At 38.7% G+C, this 20,252-nt stretch overlaps 1 protein-coding gene across 4 annotated transcripts in view; it reads left to right on the forward strand.

Moving 5' to 3' along the window:
- The window catches only part of UHRF2 (ubiquitin like with PHD and ring finger domains 2), a 92,897-nt gene that overhangs the window by 12,912 nt on the left and 59,733 nt on the right, over window positions 1-20,252 (forward strand). For 3 of the 4 annotated variants that reach the window (XM_062017166.1, XM_062017167.1, XM_062017169.1), the window contains exons 2-3: window positions 1,547-1,789; window positions 7,079-7,341. In XM_062017166.1, the coding sequence (XP_061873150.1) occupies window positions 1,547-1,789; window positions 7,079-7,341 (506 nt within the window). The remainder of the gene's footprint in view (window positions 1-1,546; window positions 1,790-7,078; window positions 7,342-20,252) is intronic. The other variant, XM_062017168.1, reaches the window with a different exon arrangement.

The raw sequence follows: 20,252 nt of genomic DNA on the forward strand, positions 1-20,252 counted from the left end.
TATTGAGTTTCAGGTGATGTTCGTAACTGTCCTGTGCCCTTTAGAGTTATTTTGAAAAAGTAGAGGGGATTAAAAAAGAAATGTGTGTTCTATTTTTGTCTGTCCTGAGGTCATTTGAATGTTGTGGACAGCTGTATTAATGAGAAACTGGAGAATTCCTTCCTGCTTCTCTTTTTAATTCTGGCTTTTCTGCTCCTCTTTTCTTATGGTGTTGGTACTGCCCATAAGCTCGTAAAACAGATCTGATAGGAAAGGTTCTGTTGAAAATAGCACCTGGGAAAACATAGCATAATTTTTTTGTTGTTGTGGCAGAAGTATTTTGGAAACAAGTGGGAGTATTTTAGTCATGCAGTTTTCTCCCACTGCAATGTCAAGTAGAATGTAACTAATAAAATTATAATTTTGATGTCCCAGAGCAATGTGTTTATACTTTTAGGTAAATTAAATCTCCACCTCAGAAATACTGTAAGCCATTTAGAATGTTTAGCTGAGCAAAACAGCCAATGGTTACAAATCCCTATTTTTCTTCTCTCCTAGCATACAACTTGTCATTTTTTGGTTTGAGCATCTTAGCTTAATTGTAGGTAGGTGAGATCATCAGGTAAAATAAAGATTATTACTGTTTTTTTAAAGCTGTGCAGAGTGGGGCCTAAACTAATGTTTAGTATCTGTGTGCTACATATGACTGAGAAGTACACTTCTGTTTATCTTACAGCATTCTACAGGATCTGATTGCATCTGGAATACAGTGAGATCTGTTGTACAAAGTTACTTGAGAAAATGCTTGCACAGTTCATGTTCTTCAGTGATTACACCTTTTAAACCAACCCAGTTGAAAGACTTTCAGTTGATAATCTTGATTTGATCCTGGGGCAGTGGTCTGGGAAATAAGTAACTTAGCTAAATTGGGAATAAAAATATTTTTGAAGGCGCTCAGTTTAGGAGATTTCCTTTCATAAACTTGAAGGCCCAGTATGTATTTTTGGTGTTGCTTTCTGCTAATTGTAGTTGCTTTTGGACAATACTTTCAGATCTTACAGTTTTGAGAAGTCAGTGGAATTAGGCATGTATGAAGTTTTTTATATCTAGAGGTTTTACTTGGGAGATAGTTTTAGGGAAGTACCACATAACTGTCTTGCTTTCTAGAAAGGATGGAGAGACTGAATAGTGAAATTATGTAGCTGAAATGTACACAACACAATAATTGTTAATTCAAAAGTACTCACGTGTTTTCAGTTATTGCATACTGTCATTATAGATCTTACGTTATTTGATGCTGTTGCATAATTACAAGATAGAAGGTCTAAAGCTGTCTAATTCTAATTTTAAGTCTTCAAGTGATGATTTTCACAAAATGAAATCATGACTACAAGTAACTTGATGGTAACTTGTTTTTTCATGTACTCAAGACACAGGTTTTTAATTAGTTACCTGAAACAGAGGGCTTGCCTTTTCTGATCTGTACATTACTGCCTATAAGAAAGATTTGAAAACTACTGATGTACCTTAAGGCGGAATGTTACAAGTATACCTTTCTTTTTGACAGCTAGAAGATGGACACACTTTATTTGACTACAATGTTGGACTAAATGACATAGTTCAGCTTTTGATACGTTCTGAATCTGAAACTCCTACCGCCGCTTCTGTGACAGATCAGGATGGAGAAGTCAATCCCTGTGCCATTTCCAACTGCAAGAACAAAGTGAAAAAAACAAATACTGCATCACCCAGTCAACCATCTACATCATCTTGTTCATTTCTCATTGATCCTGGCATTGGATTGTACAAGGTATGTACAAACTCTGAAAGCTGGAAACTTTCCTCACACTTTTGGGTTTAATTTTATTGTTTAAAACATATTTTGTTGCATAGAAGTTTGTACCCTCATTGATTTGTTGGATTTGACAACTCCCCAGTTTAAGATGTAAGTCAAATTGACTTAATTTAAACTGACTCTTGCAGAGTCATGAAAGTGTCTCTGTGTCAGGCTCACTGGTGTTGCAGATTTCAAGAGAGTTCATAAACTCTGGCATGTTGAGTTCTTCAAAATTTAGAGTCCATGTGAAACAAAGGTACCTATTTGAACAGAAGAAACTAATAAAAATCTGTGGAAAAGTATAGCTTTTCTCTTATTTTTTTTCAAGCTTGCCAGATATTTGGTTTAATGCTAATATTTGGCTGCTGCATTAGAACTAGATGAAGTGTGGAAATATTTTCTTAAATTGTATGTGATTGCTGTTTTATTGCAGGTTTTTTTAGGAATCACATGTCATATTCACTGTTAGTTTTGTAGCTCATTGAATTTTTTAATACTGTCATGTAGGATTACATCAGAGTACCAGAAATGTAGTTTAAACAGAAAATGAGCAGCTTCCAGGTGGCTAGCTCACTGGATAATTAGTAGGATGTGTGTATGTATCCAACACTTCACCTCTTCTTTGGATGTTTCTTGTAGGAAATCTCAATAACAGTTATTCTTTTGCCAGAAAAAGTCTTAAAATTACAGCAAAGGAAAAGGTTGAGACTACTGTACGTATACAAGTTCATTTCAGTTAGTGTTGTTATTTAAACCTGTTGTCCTCATGGGAAGCTGTCTTAGTTCCATATGTATTAAGGATGAGTGGTGATATATTCTATGTTCCTGTACCATTCTGTGCAGTGTTTAATTTGTTCTTTTATGAGTCAAGGAGTCAAAGAATCAGTAGCTTGAATATGGAGCCATAGACTTCTAGACTTTCTATTTTTTCCTTTTATCTCCACTTACTGCAGTGAGAATAAAAACCCCAGTTCTTCACTTCTGATGCTTTACAGTTAATGACTTTAAACAGTAATGTGAGAGAGGATGGGGAGAACAGTGGGTAGATAGGAGGCTGTAGAAGACCAGTGATCAAAGTAAAGAAGTGGTATAGTGTATATTCTTAAAAAGGCTAAACATTATATCAGGTAGTCTCTTACCTGTTTTGTTCACAGAAAATAGAATAGGGAGTGGTGGTACTGGCAAATACACTCAAGGAAACCTGTTCTGTTGAACTAGCTGGAATATTTAGGATCTTTAATACTAGGGACATAACGCATTCTCCTTCATTACTTGTTAATTGTTCTCTCTTTCATCCAACCATGTGTTTTTAATATTTATAGAGAATATTAAGAATACAGTCATTGCATTCTTTGCTATTTGTAGATTATATTAGGAATGGATAGAGCATTTCTACTTTCTGAATCGGGAAGCTTTTAAGAATATTTTTAGCAAATAATGTACTTCGAAAGTAGTAAAGTTGTAAAATAAAGACCATAAAATAAGCTATGCTAGATGGCTAAATATGTGGATGTATTTAATTATTTTGTATTGTTTGTGTGTCAAACAATAAGAGCAGGTCTGCAGAGAGAGACCTGGGAGTCCTGAGAGACGTGTGAGTCCTGATTGATAATAAACTAAACATGAGCCAGCAATGTGCCCTCATGGCCAAGAAGGCCAATGGCATCCTGGGATGCATCAAGAAGAGTGTGGCCAGCAGGTCAAGGGAGGTTCTTCTCTCCCTCTGTTCTGCCCTGGTGAAGCCTCGTCTGGAGTCCTGTGTCCAGTTCTGGGCTCCTCAGCTCAAGAGGGACAGAAGTGCTGGAGAGAGTCCAGCACAGGGCCACCAAGATGATCAGGAGACTGGAACGTCTTTCGTACGAGGACAGACTGCGAGAACTGGAGCTGTTTAGTCTGGAGAAGAGGAGATTGAGGGGAGATCTTGTTAACATTTACAAATACCTAAAGGATGGGTGTCAGGAGGTTGGGATATCCCTTTTTTCTGTAGCAGCTAGCAACAGGATAAGGGGTAATGGGGTGAAGCTGGAACACAAAAAATTCCACTTAAACATTAGAAAAAACTATTTCACTGTGAGGATGAGGGAGCCCTGGCACAGGCTGCCCAGAGGGGCTGTGGAGTGTCTTTCCTTGGAGGTCTTCAAGACCCGCCTGGACGTCTTCCTGTGGCACTTGATCCAGGTGAACCTGCTTCTGCAGGGGAATTGGACTAGGTGATTGCTAAAGATCCCTTCCAGCCTCTATGATTCTACGATTCTATGAATTTTCTAGTTATATGAAGGAATAGTTCACTACTGTTTCTTCTTTCTGTGTAAAGTGGTGTGCCTTGCTAGATCTTCAGCCAGAGCTAGACTCAATAAGATACCTGTTACTTGCTCGACATTATGAATAGTGTCAGCCTTACTGCCTTCCTTTCTCTTTCTGATTTCAACTACCAAAAGAAGAAGTAGCCATTGTGGAACCTGTAATTTAAAAAGAGAAGTAGTAATGTGGTTGATACTGGAAATCATAGCTGGTAATAAAGACATTATTGTTAGATATTTGAAATAGTGATTTTAAAAATAATTCCTCTTTGTGGTTGCTGTGTATTATATAAATCAGAATGCTTTCAATTGTTTTGTGTTCCAGTTGTACCTGACATTGGATATTTACATGGCTCTGAAGGACTGGTAGCGGGTGGAGTTATACTCAACTCCTGATCATTGTTACAAAGACTGAGAATTATTAGCAATGTCTGGTTTATGAACTGAGACTCAATCCCAAGATAGACTTGGCATATGTGAAGGACACTGTTTTGGCTATGTAGGGTACCCATGGCCAAAAGGATCTCTAATGCCAAAGAAGGAATACAAGACAAGTTACAAGAGAGGAGTTACAGTAACATTGTTCAGATGTGCAAGAATGGTATTGGAAAAAACAAAGCTTATTCAGAGGCGTGCACATTTCCCCATCTGATTCTCACACAGTCTTTTAACTTTTCATCCAAATATCTGCCTGTAGTAAAAACGCTTTAGCTGAGAACTTGAACTAGCTTGGAATTACTGAATCTGTAATTGAAAGCTGTGTTTGTTTGATACTGTTCACAAAGAGCTACTAAAAACCTGGTTCATCAACCACACACTGCTAGCTAGCTTAGCATAGCGGTCTGATGTTTATCAGTGGTCTGGAGTAAAATGATTTAATTATTTGCCCTTAGTCTTTGCAAGTTTGAGAAGTCTGTTGTGTAAGTGCATGCCACATTATGGAAGGATGCATTGGAGAGGAATGATTAAGGGGGTTTTCACTGGTTTGTGTTTGTTTTTTTTTTTTATTCTGCATCTGATTGTGATTTTTGTCTTGGCTAACAGGGTTCTCTGGCACTTTAACAACTGGTCACAAGTAGCAGCAGATGGAGGAATCTGTAGTAGTGTGTGTCTCCCTCAGTTGTGCTCTTGAGAGGGAAAACTAAAAAAGCACTTTGAACTATAACAAATTCAAACATGTAGGGTTGTCCAGAGTGGCCTCCATGAGGGTTCCTTCTGTAAATGCCAGAATCTACTGTTTGTATCCAAAATTGATGTATAGATTTAAAATTAGGCTATCCTTTCCTGATTTATCTGTCTGAAATTATCATCCTGGTAAAAAGCTGTACTTCAAATACTTTAGGTTGTTAGAAAAAAAGTGTATGTTGGTATTTTGCATGGGAGAAAAAATAAAGGGTTGTGTTTGGGAGGTAATTTTAAGATAAGGTAATTTAAGGTAATTAAAAGAGTAAAATATGAAGTATTGATTTCTTGGTATAAACTTGTTAGCTGAAACTGCTGTCAGTTGCACTTAAAGAAGATAACTACCTAAGGACTGCTTCACTGAATTTTGGGCCCCTCATTACAAGAATGACACTGAGGTACTGGAGTGTGTCCAGAGACAGGCAATGAAACTGGTGAAGGCTCTGGAGAACAAGTCTTGTGAGGAGCTCCTGAGGGAACTGTGGTTGTTTGGTCTGGAGAAGAGGAGGCTGAGGAGAGACAAGATCACTCTTTATAACTACCTAAAAGAATTGTAGTGAGGTAGGGGTTGGTGTCTTCTTTCCAGTAATCAGTGATAACACAAGAGGAAATGAGTTGAAGTTTTGTCAGGGGAAATTTAGATTGTAGATGAGGAAAAACTTCACTGAGAGGGTGATTAGGCACTGGCACAGGCTGCCCAGGGAGGCAGTGAAGTCCCCATCCCTGGAGATACTTAACAAGATGTGTAGATGAGGTGCTGAGGCACGTGGTTTAGTGTTGGGCTTGACAATATTAGGTTACTGATTGGACTTGATGATCTTAAAGGTCTTTTCCAACCAAAATGATTGTATTCTGGAATTGTTAAAAGTTATTGAGCATATTTTTTGTCTTACTCTTGGGAAAATACAGTAAGATTGTTCAGTTTCTGTAAGCTAGCCTTTGGGGTCAGTAAGTATTTTCCACTATGTTGGTAACTGAAAAAGGCCATGGTTTAAACCAAATATATACATATATGTATCTGATTGTTTATTGCAGATATTTTCTGTGGTATGGCTGTGGAGTTCTTCTGTTGTAATAATTTTTTCTGTCCTTACTGTACTTCAAAGTGTTCTTTAATTTTTTTTTCACCAGTATTCTCAGTATTATTAAAGGAACATCTGCTTAGTTAGCCGAAGACTTGAGAAAATGAAAAATGATTTAGAATAGTAAAGCAGTTTGGTTGTTTAATACCAGCATTGTGAATACAGAAGGGAGAAATTCTGGGAGATAGTTTTGTTTCTTGCAGTCATAAGATTTTTACCTGACTGTGGCAGCCTTGTTAAACTTGTTTCCTGCCTCTCTCTCCTCAAGTCTTGTTAAACAAAACATGCAGGCTAGAAGGATGGAATTATCTCAAATTGGAGGCTCAGGGAAATCTTGAAACCCCTTGGTTGTGGGCCAGTATTTTTACGCTGTATGTGTTTATTTTAGCCTTAAAGAACAATTGGTAAAGCAAGAAGAAAGGATAACTAAAGAGATTAAGCTAACTTTCAGGTTTGGGGGGAGGGAAATAAATCTAACCTTACTTCTAGAAATTACATACAGGTTGTATTCCTTCTAGATTTAAATGAAGGAAGAGTAATAAAATATTTGAATTTACTCATCCTCGGTGTTTACTAGAGTTGCATTGTTTTACTAATAACAAAGTTAAGTAATAAGCATAGTAAGTTGTATTATTTATTTTTGCTTAATTGGAATTATGTAAAAGAAGTGTAAATTCATAATTGAATTTTCCTTTTAGATAAATGAATTGGTGGATGCCCGTGATGTCAGCATTGGAGCCTGGTTTGAAGCTCATATAGAAAATGTTACCCGAGCAACAAAGGGACATAAGAACGGTAAAACTCAAGGAAAGAGTGGTAACGCTTACAGACGGACTAACGGAAACTTAAGTCAAGATCATTCTAGAGAAAATGCAAATTATTTGGACAGTACACCATCCACATCTTATTCAGACTGTATGGACACTGATGAAGAAGCTATTTATCATATCAAGTATGATGAGTAAGTGCTCCTGATACTATTTTGAGGACATCACATATTGTTATTTGGTTTGTATAAACCAAGAATTTCTTGAAGAAGCTTGGAGTCAAAGAAAACAAGTTCAATATCACAACCAAGAAAGCAAAATTTAAAAAAAATTAACACTTTTCACTTGGATATAGTGAATCCTTTGGGAGTAATAATATTTTTTATGCCCAAGTACTTGTCAAGTAATAATTTCTTTGTCTTTATGAAACTTAAAATCCATCTTTCTTATATAAGAAAAAGAAACTCAATAAGTGAATTTTTACTGTGGGCTTTTCCAAGTACTGTTTTTTTTTTTTAATTTTCCCTTGGTATATTCAATTCCTCTTGTTGGAGCAGAAGGAGAACTCTCATGATACCAAATTTTGTTACTTGACTTGGATAAATTTTATTCCAAGTAGAACAATTAAGCACAAAATGCAGGTCTGCACTTATGGGAAAGGTTTGTTCTAGAAAACTTTGTAAGGTAGGAAATGGATTCTGAACTTGAGAGGGCTTTAAGGGTGGGTTACAGGGTTGGGGTGTTTTTGTGTGGTTTTTTTCTGCAGTAAAAACAAATTCCAGAGCCTGCAATGTGTAGGTGGGAAACTCAGAGTTTGGAGCGGTTTCTTACTCATGTACTCATTTTTCACCACTACATTTGCTTGAGAAAGTGGTCTGGATTTTTTTTTTTTTTATAATAACTGTTAAATCACCAAGTTAACGTTCTGAACAAATAAAAATATAAATGAGTTGAGCCTTTTTAATTTTTGGTACTGAAATTAGTAAAACTGTAGTTTGTGCCATGTAAGATTAAGACAGAAGATGCAAAGAATATTTAAGTAGTAATTAAATGTAGTGTTGCAAAAAAACCCCATTTTTAGAGCAGCTTTTTGACTTCAATATGTAACTGTGACTCTGACTTGCGTAAAGCATGTTTTTATTACTCGTATTCTTAGTGGGTACAACTTAATGCACTTCCTTATGTTGAGTTTAGGTTCTATATCTGCAACTGTGCAAGTTTTTACTTAAAACAGTAGAGAATTAGAAAAGTAGAAGTATAAATGTAAATATCTTGAACATTGCAAGAAATACATGAAAATAAATTAGTCAACAAGTAAAATCGAAAAATATTTTATCTTGAAGTTACTTCTCTGTTGTGTGATTTCAGTCTGAGATTTCTGCAGTTGGATATATGTAAGTTAGCTATGGGCACACAATTCTGAGACACAATGTTTGTAACTTTTGAAGTGAAATTATGTTCCTTTTCTATCTATATTATTTGATTTAGAAGTACAGAAGTAGAAGATGTTTCACAACAGGTCTGACTTTAGTTTGACATATGCATACAAAGGAAAGAAGGAAATTGACCTCTATTTATGTGTACTTCCAGACCTAACTGTTCTCTTTCAGCAGGTGGAGACAGGTTTTTATTCTTGTTGTAATATCATGTATAGCATTGTTATGTTCTTAGCCAATAAATCAGGTAAGGCACAGAAGCATGATAGTACAAGGTAGTCACTGAAGTCAGTTATTGATCACTCTAAGGTATTGGTAGTTTCATTTGGAAAGAAGAACTACTGGAAGACGTTCTGAAAAGTGAGACTTTGTACATTTATCAGGGATTGTTTTTTTAGTGAATGTTACTGATAAAAATCTTTAAGGGTCTTACTTTTTTGTTTTAGTGTTATCTAACATATTCATATGGTAGCTATGTGTGCACTTATACCACTTTGTTTTCATATGTTATTGCTCACCTCCTTGGTGTCTGTAGACCACGCATGTATCCTGCCACCTATACTCTGGCTGTGGATAAATAGGAGGTCATGGTGTGCTTTGTCACAAAGCTGTTCTGTGCTGCAAAAATTATTTCATCTAATTTCTGTCTTCATTCTTGCTTTTCAAGATTCATGTTTTACTGCTAGTACTATTTTCTGTACAGTTACCTGTTCCTGGGTGTTCTACTCTTTAGATTTGAACTGTGCATTTTCCTGCCAGATGTACTTGGCATCTCTAGTCTATCCTTTCAAAGTTGTTTTGGAGAAGCTCTTCCCTTTTATCACCTACAGAAAATGATGCTCTTGAATTGCATAATTCTGTCTCCACCTTGGCTACAGTAGATTTGTTCTTAGATGGGAAAACATTTGTAATTATCTGGAATAAAAGTGACTTAGAAATGGATGGCATAAGCCTGATGCCTCTAATACCATCCAAATTATAGTGGAAGTACCATATGTCAGGGGTGAACACAAGTCCATGTTTATCAAATCATCACTGATACTCACTTTTCAAGCCTAGTTCTCACTCTCTACCTGTTCTGCCCTTCTAGTTGGGGGAAAAAACCCATTACCGAAAAGGAGGTTACAGCTAAGGAATAGGTCACCTTTAGTGTATGGAACTGGTCTATTCCAACCAACCCTCTGATCTGAGGCTTCATTGTGAGCTTCACATTGTCTTAGTCTGACTTCCCCCTGCCCCCCCCCCCCCAAAAAAAAAAGAAAGGTTCAAGCAACATCATTCTGGTTTTTCTTTTTCCTCTTGATGTCTGGAACCAGTACTGCTAGTGGTGACATTTACATAAGAGATAATGGACGTCTCCACAACCCTATTTCAGAACTAGATCTTCCATCATCATAGACCCAGTTTTTGCAATGAAGTCCCCTAGAGCAGCCTTGTGTCACCCTGCTGCTTCCAAAGCACACAGATCAACCTCTTGGCTCAGATGAAGGCCTTCATGAATCATAGAATCATAGAATGGTAGGAGTTGGATGGGACCTTTAGAGGTCATCTAGTCCAACCCCCCTCCAGAAGCAGGTTCACCTAGATCAGGTTGCTTGGGAACATGTCCAGGTCTGTCTTGAAGACCTCCAAGGAAGGAGACTCCACAACCCCTCTGGGCAGCCTGTGCCACTGCTCCCTCATCCTCACAGTGAAATATTTTTTTCTTATATTTAAATGGAACTTTTTGTGTTCCAGCTTCATTCCATTACCCCTTGTCCTGTTCCTAGCTGCTATAAAAAAAGGGATGTCCCAACCTCCTGACACCCACCCTTTAGGTATTTGTAAATGTTAACAAGATCTCCCCTCAATCTCCTTTTCTCCAGACTAAACAGCTCCAGTTCCCACAGCCTTTCCTTATATGAAAGATGCTCGATTCCCATCTTGGTGGCCCTGTGCTGGACTCTCTCTAGAAGTTCTCTGTCCCTCTTGAGCTGAGGAGCCCAGAACTGGACACAGGACTCCAGAGGAGGCCTCACCAGGGCAGAGTAGAGGGGGAGAAGAACCTCCCTTGACCTGCTGGCCACACTCTTCTTGATGCATCCCAGGATGCCATTGGCCTTCTTGGCCATGAGGGCACATTGCTGGCTCATGTTTAGTTTATTATCAATCAGGATTCCGAAGTCTCTCTGCAGAGCTGCTCACCAGCAGGTGAATCCCCAGCCTGTACTGGTGCATGGGGTTGTTCCTCTCCAGATGCAGGACTCTGCACTTGTCCTTGTTGAACCTCATGAGGTTTCTCTCTGCCCAACTCTCGAGCTAGTTGAGATCCCGCTGAATGGCAGCACAGCCTTCTGGGGAATCAGCCAGTCCTCCCAGTTTAGTGTCATCAGGGAACTTGCTGAGGGTACACCCTGTCCCCTCATCCAGGTTGTTGATGAAGATGTTGAACAAGACTGGCCCCAGAACCAGCCCCTGTGGAACTCCAGTGGCCACAGGCCTCCAACTTGATTCTGTGCCATTGATCACCACCCTCTGGGCTCTGTCATTCAGCCAGCTCTTGATCCACCTCACTGTCCATTCATCCAAGCCACACTGCCTGAGCTTTCTGATGTCAAGGTAGATGACATTAATTCTTTTTCAACAAGTCACTTTCAGGTCAATGTTTTCCTTAGAACAGCTCTTTTTAAAGGATGAGGCAGGATTTGACCTTTCTTTAAGGGAGGAGGAAGCTGGTTTTAGCAGTTGCTGCTGCTAGATTTACACATCGCAAATCCTTTGAAAAAATTAAACACATAGTTTTTTGTTTCTGGGTTTGGTAAAACCCACTTTCTTCTCATCCTTTGTTTTGTACGAGTGTACTTCATCTGAGAGGCTGGGTTTTCATTTGTTCCTTTCTTCTTTCCACTTCTTGTTTTAAATAGTGTAGTTACAGTGACTGTGAAGGAGGGAAATACAGTAGTTATTCTCACAAAGAGTACAATTAAGAGAAATTAACCTTTCTGGGTACAAGATTAGTTCTTAGAAATTATTATAACTACCTTATCGCAAGGCAGAGCTCTCATACCAGCTTTTACTGCTATACATGGGAAGTACTAGGTGTATCTCCCCTTGACTTTGTAGAGAACAGGAGGACTGTGTTCCTGTTGTTGAATTTTCCCTCTCCCTTTCTCTACAACTCCCTGAGGCTGTATGCAAGCGTTTAACTAAATTGCTGCTATAGTTTTAAAACCCACATATTTCTGCAGAGACATGGATCTGCTTATAGAAAACCTGGTGGTTTTCAGAGGAACAGAACTTCTCAGTTCCAGATTAAACTGGAGTTGCAGATCTTGAGAAAAGCTCAAAGATTTGAAAGGCTTGTGGTGCTTATTTAAGAGCCCTATCTTCATCAGTGATGAATAGACCAGAGCATCAGTTCTATCAATGCTCACCTTCAGTCAGTACCAGATGTACTTGGGGTCCAGTTGTGCCTAATCTTTGGCCTGATAGTCAATCTTTTGCATTCATTTTCTGGATGCAGCATTTTACCTGGAGGCAGTGTTGTTGTCCACCCCTTCTGATGGCCTATTTACTGTTTTTCAGTTTGTTGTTATCACCAAGAGCAATTAAAGACTTTGAAGTGAAAAGTGTGCTATCAAGTTTCACACACTGCTATCAAAAATTCATTTCATATGCTCCAAGCAACTGTCTTTTAATATGGAATTGTATGAATCTGTCTTGAACAGAAGAAAGACCTTATTTGAAGGGACTCATGAGAAATCCAACACATGCTTAGATCCTAAAGGTAACTGAGATGACTGTAGGTAAGAGTCTTCACCATAACGTGCTTAAGGGTCACCTCTTAAGTCGGGTTCAGGACAATGCAGTAACTTAATAGGACACCATAAGGATGTCTCATACAGTGTTATGTTATACATGTTTGCCCTTTCCTCTTAACAAATATGAAATAGGGCAAGTTGCTTGTGTAGCACTGGATGTAGTCTAGTTAATGTCAATGAGACAGTTCTCTCATACTAGTAACTTCTTAATGGTTAGGTCTCCCCCAAAGTAGTGGCAAGACATAGTAATGTACTGACAAAGGTTGCTTTTTCTACCCTTTTCCTATTTAAGTTATTTGTAATGAAGGCCTTCCACAAGAAGACTTTCAATGGTGGTCACAGGAATCATAGAATTGTGTTTCTGCAGCCTGAAAAATACCAGTATACCTACCTATATGCAAATAAAGATGAAGTATGGCTCAAGTGTAGGTAATTTTTTTTAGGTCCATTGTGTTTGGCTGATGCTGCTGCTGTCAGGTTTCGTATCTGTCAACAGAAAAATCTGATTTAAACCTTAAAGTAATATTTGCATGTGTAGTAGTTTGACCCTGGCTGGATGCCAGGTGCCCACCACACTCCTCTATCCCCCACCTCCTCAGCAAGCCAGGGAAGGGTAGAAAATAAGATGATAGTCTTGTGGGTTGAGATAAAAGCAGTTTAATAAAGAAGCAGCAAAGCCGTGCGTGCGGGAAGCGAAACAAAAGCAGATAAAGCTGTTACTCTCTACTTCCCATCAGCAGCTATGTCCGGCCACTTCCCGAGAAGCAGGGCTTCAGTACGCGTAGTGGTTGCTTTGGAAGGCCAAAAATGAACCTTTCCTCCCCTTGCTGCTCCTCTCCCCCAGTTTATATTACTGAGCTGATGTCATATGGTATGGAATATCTCCTTGGTCAGCCTGGGTCAGCTGTCCTGGCCATAGTCCCTCCCAAGATCATGCCCACCCACAGCTATTGGTGAAGGTGGGGGAAGGAATGCTGGAGGGACAGCCCTGATGCTGTGTGAGCAGTAGTCATAATATTGATATTAACAGTAAGCATAGCACTGCAAGAACTGGAAAATCACTATCATCCTAGATCCACTACAGCATGGTGTGTCATGAAGAGATTATCTGTTTATTTTATGCTTAAAATGAGCTGTGGAGTGATGCCTTCCAAACTTTTTCAGATCTGGAAGTAGACTCTTTGTTTTTGAGCCCAAGAGGTCATGGTCAAGTCTGTGTCTGTTCTGTGTAGGATATGTGATGTATGTTTTTATGATCAGCAAAAATTTACATGGGTGTCTTTGCTGAAAAGAACCTGTATGAAAAGCAACGGGAAGTGGAATGCACTGTGATTTACATGGCCAGCCTGATTGTGGCAATTTAGGTAGCCAAATGGCCATTCCTATTGTTCAAGTTTTCAGGAAGCTTTACCAAGTTCCTGGATTTGTGTAGGCAGGAGTAGAGGCAGAGTATTTGTAATAGGAGATTTATTGTTTGAGTATTGTTTTTTTTCTTCTCCCCCTGCTCCCCTAGTTCTTAATGTTTTGTGTTACTAAAATAGACTTTGTAATTTTTGGTGAACAGGAAGACTTTAACCATGTGGACTGAAGTTTCAAAGTATGTTAAGAGTTCTTATTGATCATTAGTGTCCCTCTTCAAAGATAAGCTCTTTGGTTGAATTTTTTGTTTTGTCTGATGGGTCTTGAGGATTATTACATTAGTCCTTGATTCCATATTAATACATCATCCTTTGGTGGGCTTCCCAGGCTTCTGTCCTTGAACTTAATATTTCTTTTGTGTTTGCTGAGAAAGGTGCAGTCTCCAAGTGATTCTCATCATTAATGGAGAAGATAACTTGTACCTGGTTTTAACCTTCAGAACCTGTTTCAACCAGTTTGCTACTTATGCTCTGCAGCAAGATGACTTCCATGATTTCTCTCACTTCTACAGTGAAAGTGATACCTTGCATGTGGGTTGCAGTTTTACTGTTTGCTTATGGCAAGATTTCTTTTGGGACCTAGTCTAGGTTTTGACTTAAACTAAGATTCAGCCTTCTTCTGATTTTGGTAAGAGAACCCATTTTCCTATATTATTGTGAAATTGTTCAGGTTTTAATAAGTTCAATAGAATGTGCATCATCCAGCTGACTTGGGACCAGTTAACTTCAGATGGTGTCTATTTTCTTGCTGCTAGCTGAAAGATCAAAGGATACAGTGATATTAGACAGGAGTTCAATGAATGCTGGTAATGTGAAAATCTGTTGCAAGACTGCTAAGGCAGAGTTTAAGTTGCGATATACTTTTAACTCAAACATTATTAAAGAATATTAGTACTGGCTTTCACACGTGTTTTGAGACTGTACTGTCCTTGGATGTGATCCTACAGTAATTACTATGTAACGAAGAAATAAATTGGAAACCTACTCTGTCTAAACTGTGGATGTAGGAAGCAACTCTGAGTGTGCCTGTAGACAGATGTGTAGGTTAGGAGGACTGCTTAAGAACAACTAGTTTCTCTGAGGTATCATTTCCGTGTGCCTGTTTGTCATCTATCTGTTCTGGTGCCCTTACGCTGTTGGGGTTTAGAAGCTGAGTAGAGCCAACAGCTGTTTTGTGCAGTCCTCCTTGAACAGATGAACTTTCTTGTGCATAGGCTGGCAAAACAGGTGTGATCATGGATGTCGATTTTCTTGGATGACACTCTCATTTGTACTCTGGGTGTGCAGACTTTTATTTCATGTGGAGAGCTCAGTTATGTAGTTGCTGCTAGTGAGTGATGCATTCATGCTTGCTCCCTGTACCAAAAATAGAGGGTGAGAGGAATGGGAAAAGGAGAATATGTGCAGGTCTGTGTGTTTACAGAATAAGTTTGAGTTATGCATTTGCAGGAAATAAAATCACTGGGGAGTAGTCGTCATTCAGTGTGATGAATTAAGACTGTTGCTTTTCCTCAGTATCTAGTAAGATGTCTGTGCCTACTAGTTCTGTCTTTAAGTTGCTGGCATTTTTGCATCTAAATAGCAAGCTTGTGTTGATGTACTATATATGCTTTTATCAAATGTTACTACTAGTTAGGACCTGTAGTCCTCAAGAGTAAATTCACTAAACAGTAAGTACTAAACTTCTTAGAACCACTTAACAAAAGGACATTCCTTACCCAAGGAGGTTACAGCTTGCTTTGAAGGTAAAGGCATGTAAGAATATGCCATTACCATACCTGTAAGCTTCTGTCAATATGTTGGTTTCTTTAGCCGTTTAGTCTTCCTTAAGCTGTGTAGAATGTAATAAAAATTTATTCTGCAAAATACCTCAGTAATTTCAGACCTTCAGATTGTAAATGGAGTTTAGGAAAATATTAGTCTATGTGGTAGCTTGTAATAAAACAGGACTGATCTCGGTGATCCAGGACACCTGTTGTTCCTAAGTATAAACTGAAATAATTCAGTTTTATGAGTCTGTTAGTGGTAGCTTTCATTTTGAGACAGAATATTTGCTGTTAATACTAGTAAAATGCATTGACCTGTCAACTCAGTACTCCTGTGTTTTCAGTTTTGTTTCTGTGTCTCCCTGAGACGCATTTATAAGATTGTGTGTCTCTTTTACTGTTTTAAGCTTATTTGCTTCTGCTTCAAATTGTTTGGGTCTTAGGGGCGTAGGTGCCTCATACCAGCTGAAAGAGATACGGAAGAACTTGAGCAACTTTATTTGAGGAACAGTGCAGGATGAAAAAAGAGTTTAGGAGGAAAAAAGCTGGGAGGAATCCTACTTGAAGTACTTAATTTTTTTTAAAAAAAAGTTTGTTCATTCCCCAGATCTCATCCTGTTCAAATGGAAAACATTTTTTCCTCTATTATTTCATATTTTAGCAGCTTTGAAAAGTCCCAAAGTACGGGAAGATTTTTTAATTACAGGGAGAGTTCTCAATGTCAAGACAATTACTTTTTTCTTTTTGTTTAAACCTTTTTCCTTACATATCTATTCAGGACTAATCAGAGTTGCAGATAAGAGAAGTTCACCTTGAAAGTGATGTGGGGATAAACAGTTCCCAATGAAGCCTAAAGATATTACTGATCCTCCTTTTTATAAAGGGAGGAGATAATAAAATAAAAATAAATTTAAAAAATGTAAAGCATTTTGTTTGAAATATTATGTTTAGAGTAACACTCTAAAATACTCTATCCTGCTGTATCCAGTATCCTTACTAAAAGTTTTGCCTATTTCAAGTGAGTTTCATTTGTAGTCCTGACTGTCACAGACCTTTGAAAAATGATGGATTTATGGACAGTTCTGCATTTTCTTCAAAAATGTATTTGTGTGTAGAGACATGTATATATACACATGTATTAAGAAAAGGATTTCCCTCTGGTGTGACAGAGGTCAAAAGGTTTAGTCATCCTGTTTGCTAAGTAACATGCAAGACACAGGTTGATAGTTGGAGAGCAAAGAGTAATTTGAGGAAACAGGAAGTTCCAAGAACTACACGCTCAAGAAAAACAATTGTTTTCTTGCTGCAAATTTCTCCTTAGCTGAAGAGCTTGTCAAGAGGGTAATAGTCTTAAACTGCTGTTCCTTTCTCAAGGAATGGTTTGAAGATCCAGCATCATTGTCAATGGAGTTAAATCCAGTTGGTGGCCAGTCACGAGTAGTGTCCCCTAGGGCTCAGTACTGGGGCCACTGCTATTTAACATCTTTATTAATGATCTGGATGAGAAGTTCGAGTGCTCCCATATGAAGTTTGCACATGACACCAAGTTTGGCGGAAATGTTGATCTGCTTGAGGTTAGGTAAGATTTACAGAAAGATCTAGATAGGCTGGATGGCTGGCCAAGGCCAATACCATGAGTTTCAATAAGGCCAATATCTGGGTCCTGCACTTGGGCCACAACAACCCCCAGCAGCGCTACAGGCTTGGGGAGGAGTGGCTGGAAAGCTGACAGGCAGAGAGGGACCTGGCAGAGTTGGTTGACAGCAGCTGAAAATGGGCCAACAGTGTGCCCACATGGCCTGGAAGACCAATGGCATCCTGGCCTGTATCAGGAACAGTGTTGTCAGCAGGAGGAGGGAGGTGATCATTCCCATGTACTTGGCTTTGGTGGCGCTGCACCTCAAATACTGTGTCCAGTTTTGAGCGCCTCTCTACAAGAAGGACACAGGTGCTGGAGAGCATACAAAGGCAGGCTACCAAGCTAGTAAAGGATTTGGAGCACATTTCATATGAGGCACAGCTGAGATATCTGGGTCTGTTTAGCCTGGAGAAAAGAAGGCTCAAGGGAGACTTTCTTCTCCCTTCTTTCTCTCCACAACTACCTGAAAGGAAATTGTAGTGAGGTGGGGGTCGGTCTATTTTCCGTAGCAACAAGCAATAGAACAAGAGGAAATGGCCTCAAGTTGTGCCAGGGGAGGTTCAGGCTGGATATGAGGAGGAATTTCTTTCCTGAAGGGGTTGTCAGGCATTGGAATGGGCTGCCCAGGGAGATGGTGAAGTCACTGTCCCTGGAGGTGTTTAAGAGACAGGTGAATGTTGCACTTAGGGAAATAGTCTAGTGCTTGACAGGGCTGGGGCAAAGGCTGGACTCGATGATCTTAAAGGTCATTTCCAGACAAAATGATTCTATGGTTCTAAGATCAGACTTGTGTAACAGGTTTGTTTTTCACAATAGTTTTTATGTGAAATGTTCAAATAAAGGTCGTAGTCTGCAATTCAGTAGAATGTGTCTCAATTCACACAGATGACACAGTTAATATACTGATTTTGGAGAGCAAAGGGCATTATAGGCAGTTGTCAGACAAAGTGGTCACTGCTTCCTCCCATTATCTAACTTCCCAACTATTTACATCTGATAGTTAAGTTGCATTGCATTGTGTGGTTTTATGCCTGCACAGTGAAGTGCTTTTACATCCTGGTATATCTAAAAACTAATGTTCAGTAAATTAATATTATTGACTTTTGCGTGACTCATCCACTCCAGTGAATTTGCCTGGTTTCTGCACAGTGGGAGCAGAACAAGTGAAGGAATCGCTGTTTCTTTAGCTGCTTTGAATGGCATCTGTAAAAGTGTGTGATGCAAACAGTTGTGTTTGGTCTTCCATTAAGAAGTGCCAAGATACATGTCCTTGCATCTCAAATACTCTTTACTAACATAGAAACAGAATGTCAGATGTTGGAAGGACCTCTAAAGTTCATCTAGTCCAATTCCTCTGCTCAAGCAGGTCCTCCTAGGTCAGGTCACTCAGGAACGTGTCCAGGCAGGTCTTGAAGACCTCCAAGGAAGGAGACTCCACACCCTCCATGGGCAGCCTGTGTCAGGGCTGCCTCACCCTCACAGTAAAAAAGTTTTTCCTTAAGAATTATTTGTGTACCAGCTTTTGCCCATTACCCCTAGTCCTAGCACTGGATACTACACAAAAAAAGTGTTACACCATCCTCTTGACACACACCTTTTAAATACTTGCAAGATTCCCTCCTTCAATCTCCTTCTCCAGGCTGAACAGTCCCAGATCCCACAGCTTTTCCTCATAAGGAAGATGCTCCAGTCCACTGATCATCTTGTCTCTTATTTAGATACATTAGGCACAGGAAATAGTGCATATCATGAAGCTATATACAGTTAAATTCCTGGCAGTAGTATCAACAGTTAAGTGAGGAAACTGGGAATTGATTTCTTTCAAAGGATACCAAATTAGTGACTTGAAACATGAAGAAATCTTAGGAACTACAGACCACAACTTTGTTATAGCATCTTTGATTCATTTAGAATCTCAGAAGATATATGAGAGTTCTATTGTCTGTCTAGTAGAATATTCCTTTACACAATATTTTCCTAAGGGAAAACATGTTTCCTTTACCTTCTGTCAGTAACAAACTTTTTTTACCATTTGTCTGACTACTTGGAGCACCTCTCCTAGCTGCATAGTTTTGTTTTCTAACTTATAAGATCAGTGATTAGTTTGTTTAGTCATTTCTCTTATACAGATTGTTAGAAAATGCTGAAACAGTAGGAGACCTAGGTCACATTGAGTCTTCATTTTTCGTGTCCTCTTTAGAAAAATAGTGCCACTGTAGTGTGGCTGTCTAAATATTGTAGTTCAAGCCTAAAGGTATTTTGGGATAGTAGGCTGCGCAATACTGCTCTTAATTTCAGGAAGTCAGTTACTGGTAAGATTTCTTGTCCTGTGTGCAGTGGATCTTGTGACGATTTTGGGTTTTTTTTCTTTATTAATATATGTTATTCCTTCCAGTCTGTCTTGAAAGATGTTATTTTTTCATGTAATAAATTATTAGACCTACAAGTGTTCTTTGAGAAGCGAAAAAACACAGCTTTAGTATCCTGGTGATATTTTTTTTTTTCTCTCCTCCATTTGTAATTGTGGCTGAGGTGTTCTTCCTGTACAGTGTAATTCACTTTCTCAAAATACTACAGCAAAATGATGCACATTATTTCCTCAAGTAGCAAATTATTGGCAATTAGTGGTGGTGCTAATGTAATTTTCAGTCAGATTTACCTTTTTAATTAGATTTCCCTCTGATGTGGGATCAGGAAGTCTAAGCTTCTGTTTTGAGAGTTTTGTGTTCCTGTTTCTGTTTATTCTGGTTACAGCTGAGAAAAATGTTATAATGTTGCAGAGTCTCAGTAAATTGAGCAGACTTATGTATCTTCTGACATAGAGATAATGGGGTTTTTAGTATTTGAGCATTTTAGAAATGAGTAGAACCATACCCAAGAAACACTGGAATTTTTACTTCATGCGTAATTCTTTTCTCTGGAGTTCATCTGCACAGATGGGAAATCTTAAGATACCCTTGCTATGCTAGAGTTCATGTTTACAGTTAGAAATATTATAAGAAGAAATTAAAACACATTTCACGATGAACATGAGGCTTCTTATGGG

Source organism: Colius striatus, chromosome Z, assembly GCF_028858725.1.
Source record: "Colius striatus isolate bColStr4 chromosome Z, bColStr4.1.hap1, whole genome shotgun sequence".
In the NCBI taxonomy this organism is placed as follows: Eukaryota; Metazoa; Chordata; class Aves; order Coliiformes; family Coliidae; genus Colius; species Colius striatus.